The following is a 3246-nucleotide window of genomic DNA, read 5'->3' as shown; positions in this document are numbered from 1 at the left end:
TTGTTATGTGAAAATTAACTGTTGTGTCGCATTATGAGCATTGTATTCCTGAAAATTTACAACATAAAAAACATCATAAACCTTAAACGGAAGGAAATTATCATTATGTATAATAATCTAACTCTATGAAAGGTTCCTTATCTTTTCTAGCAGTTGAAGCAATCCCCCAAAATTCCTTATACACCTGTGTCCACCTTCTAACCGGCAACTCAGTGATGCGGAGGGTATTTTCTTACTCATCTTCAATTCCTCAACAATTCCAATGGTTGTGTATCCAGTGTCATTTGAATCAAAATATGTCCCAGCATGTATAAAGAAAAGTATATATATTATCATTTACTAAATGGGGTAAATGCAAGAATAAGTTCAAAGAAACTGTAATAAAACACAAAAAACTTCACAAGAAATACTTTTATTTTGAAATCTTTTGAATTTTTTTGCTCTTGTACTAGATTGCAGAATTGGGATCTCAACATTCTTCCTGATAGTTTTTGTCACATTTTATTCATCTCTCATAAAAATCAACAATCTGGAGATGAAATTAAGATTAAAACCTACATCTGATGTCCTACAATAATGTGCTCTACTCCATGAAATCTTGACATCTATTTTTGATAATCACTGGAGTTTACAATCAATGCAGGACTTAGATGAATCACACAGTTGACCCTTTGGTTAGGTGTTTCACCATAGAATGTGTCAAGAGATTATGTGGATAATAATAATTCTTGAAAATGAGATAATGTAGGACAATCTACAAGGAGGACAATGGGCCCAAGGACATAAGTTCCAAGAACATCATCAGGATGAACCTGAAATTGTCAACTTGAATCAACAAGAAAAAAAATTTATTACATAAAATTAAAAAAAATCAAAAAGTAAAGAAAGAATGGAAGATGATATACCATGATGACTTTTAAATATGATTTCACAGAAATCCCTTATTGTAATTCGCGATGTTTTGGCCCAGGTCTTAGTTTACCACCTAAAGATAATAATAATAATAATAATAATAATAATAATAAATAATTAAATAATAATATATATGGAAAAATAAAAATTTATTATATTTCCATTTCATGATCATCGTTGGTTTTGCCTGTAGGAATGGAAATACACCTTATAGTTTTTAATTCTACTCTATACATTATTTAGTTATAAGCAGAAATAAAAAAGTTAAAACGGAAAGAATCCTATTCCTTCACAAGTGTTCCATTCCATTCCTTCCCCTGATTCCATGAAAGGAAGAAAGAAAGAAGAAAATACCTTCAATATGCCAAGGAACTCTGCAACGTGCATAATTTCTCCATTTCCAATAGAAGACATGAAATGTTACTTGTTGAAATTGAATTTGACATGAACAACATAGCGCATCATGATCTGATCGACATTTTAAGAAATATACTCATTGTATAATAAGCTAGCCTGCAATAGATTCAGAAGATTGGTAATCATAAATCATAATAACCAAACTAACACTAGAAAGAAGAATAGGTGATAATGATATAAAGTATAAAGAGGAGTTGAGTTGACCTTTGAAGTCAGCTGCTTTTTGGGCTGTCCTAGGGGAACAACAACACCATCCTCCAGTGTCTCAAACTCTGACATATCAGGGGCAATAGTCCCAAATCCTTTCGTGCTGACACCACACCACACAACACACAAAATCCTTTTATACAAAATCAAAGTAAAGTCTTTTTATATAATAATGTATTTATGCCCTGTTTTAGATAACTAATATCTTTTGCATACCTTACACAGTAGAGAAGAAAGAATGTTTACTATTTTTGATAATATCTTAACATTTTTTTGAGTGAATCTACATCAAATTCTTTACCTTGAAATCGAAAACATGATCATCAACAAATTTCCAAAAAAAAGATAATTCAATAAATCCTACTGTGTTCCAACAAGAGAAACCCAAGCAACTAATACATAGAGCATCAAAAACAGACAAAATGGAGTAGCTTTCTTAAATTATGAAGCCAAGAACCTTTCTGGTAAACTAACCCCCAATGCCCTTAAATTGTGAAGCCAGTCTAAAAGCAGGAATGTGTTTCTTTTAGTAAGAGAAGATGACAGAGTGGGAATAGCAACATTGGGAGGATTATTCATTTTTCATATACTTGTGTGTATGTGTTTTAGTGTAGATAAGTAGAGCATGTCTTGTAGATCTAGAGTTCGTGACTACTGTGTACCATTGGACCCTTCTCTTCATGTGATCCACCGGTGTCGTCAAAAGTAAGATAAACACACCAATGTGCTATGTCGCAGTGTACCACCCCACCCTTGCCATGTTCAAGTTTCATGTATCCTTTATCTCCCAAACCTTCTCCCCAAGAGTTCTTAATTAACCAATACTTTTGTCCATCAGGGGTTTCATCAAATCTAACCACTGCTACAACATGAATTGGTATTGGTCCAGACAATCCCTCATAAATCCCCTGTTAATTCGTATTATAATGAATTAAATACCTTTTTACATTCATCTCTTTGTGAAAGATGATATAAACCAATAACTGATGATAAATGATGAGAGAGAGAGAGAGAGAAAGAGAGAGAGAGAGAGAGAGAGAGAGATAGAGAGAAGATTACCAGATGGGTCGCTTCTCAGCCTTACAAAGGTTTCATGCCCTAGTTCTTTACTAAGAATATCAAACAGCATGAAAGAAGATCAACTTCAGCAGATAGCAGAATGAGTGTGGATAGGTCCGATTTATCATCATCAAAAAGCTTCGATCTTCCGGCAATGACGAGGCCTTTGATGTCGGTTTTTGTTTGGTCGAAAGCTTTGAGCTCCGATTTTCGATTGTAGCTTGAGGTGACTGAAGCAATAATGGCAGCCATTTTCGTGAAGATGATCGTGTTATATATGCGAAGGTATTCTCTAGAAATGTGAGTGAGGATCCTTGCAATTGTGGCCCTATGAATGTAAAGTGCTCGATTTCTTGTGAGAAATGAAGCGATAGAGATCGATCTATAGAGGACGTGGATCGTTCTTTGAGGGATGAAAAAAACCCTAGTTTCTTAGAATTTGTGAGGACGGGGTTTTCTAATTTTTAGATTCCCGCAAGGTATTAAGGAGGGGACGCAGTGTTTGATGAGACCGATAAGGAGGTCAGGAGTGGCGGAGAAGCGGATCGGAGAGGAGAGAGAAAGAGGGAGAGGGGAGAAGATGAAAGACAGAAAGAAGGTAGAAGACGGGTTTTCAAAATTTTGGGGATTTCGTTTCCCCCTCTACTAAAC

The 3246-nt window shown here is 34.8% G+C and overlaps 1 protein-coding gene across 1 annotated transcript; it reads right to left on the bottom strand.

Moving 5' to 3' along the window:
• Window positions 1–707: 707 nt before the first annotated feature.
• LOC145089051 (uncharacterized) lies at window positions 708–2847 on the bottom strand. Its single transcript, XM_079027551.1, has 3 exons — window positions 2647–2847; window positions 2199–2444; window positions 708–812 (listed from the first exon to the last, which is right to left on the bottom strand). Exons 1-3 carry the CDS (start codon window positions 2845–2847, stop codon window positions 708–710), a joined length of 552 nt encoding a protein of 183 aa, XP_078883677.1.
• Window positions 2848–3246: the final 399 nt, after the last annotated feature.

The sequence above is a fragment of the Lactuca serriola genome, chromosome 2 (assembly GCF_051521515.1).
Source record: "Lactuca serriola cultivar US96UC23 chromosome 2, Lser_US96UC23_V15, whole genome shotgun sequence".
NCBI classification, from domain to species: domain Eukaryota; kingdom Viridiplantae; phylum Streptophyta; class Magnoliopsida; order Asterales; family Asteraceae; genus Lactuca; species Lactuca serriola.
The sequence above is the reverse complement of the archived record's forward strand: the minus strand, read 5'-3'. Positions and strand labels throughout refer to the sequence as shown.

Coding starts and splice junctions, on each gene's coding strand:
- LOC145089051 (XM_079027551.1), bottom strand. CDS start 2,847: ATGGCTGCCATTATTGCTTCAGTCACCTCAAGCTACAATCGAAAATCG. Junction 2,445..2,646: donor CATGCTGTTTGATATTCTTA/GTAAAGAACTAG, acceptor ACGAATTAACAG/GGGATTTATGAGGGATTGTC. Junction 813..2,198: donor ATGAAGAGAAGGGTCCAATG/GTACACAGTAGT, acceptor TGACAATTTCAG/GTTCATCCTGATGATGTTCT.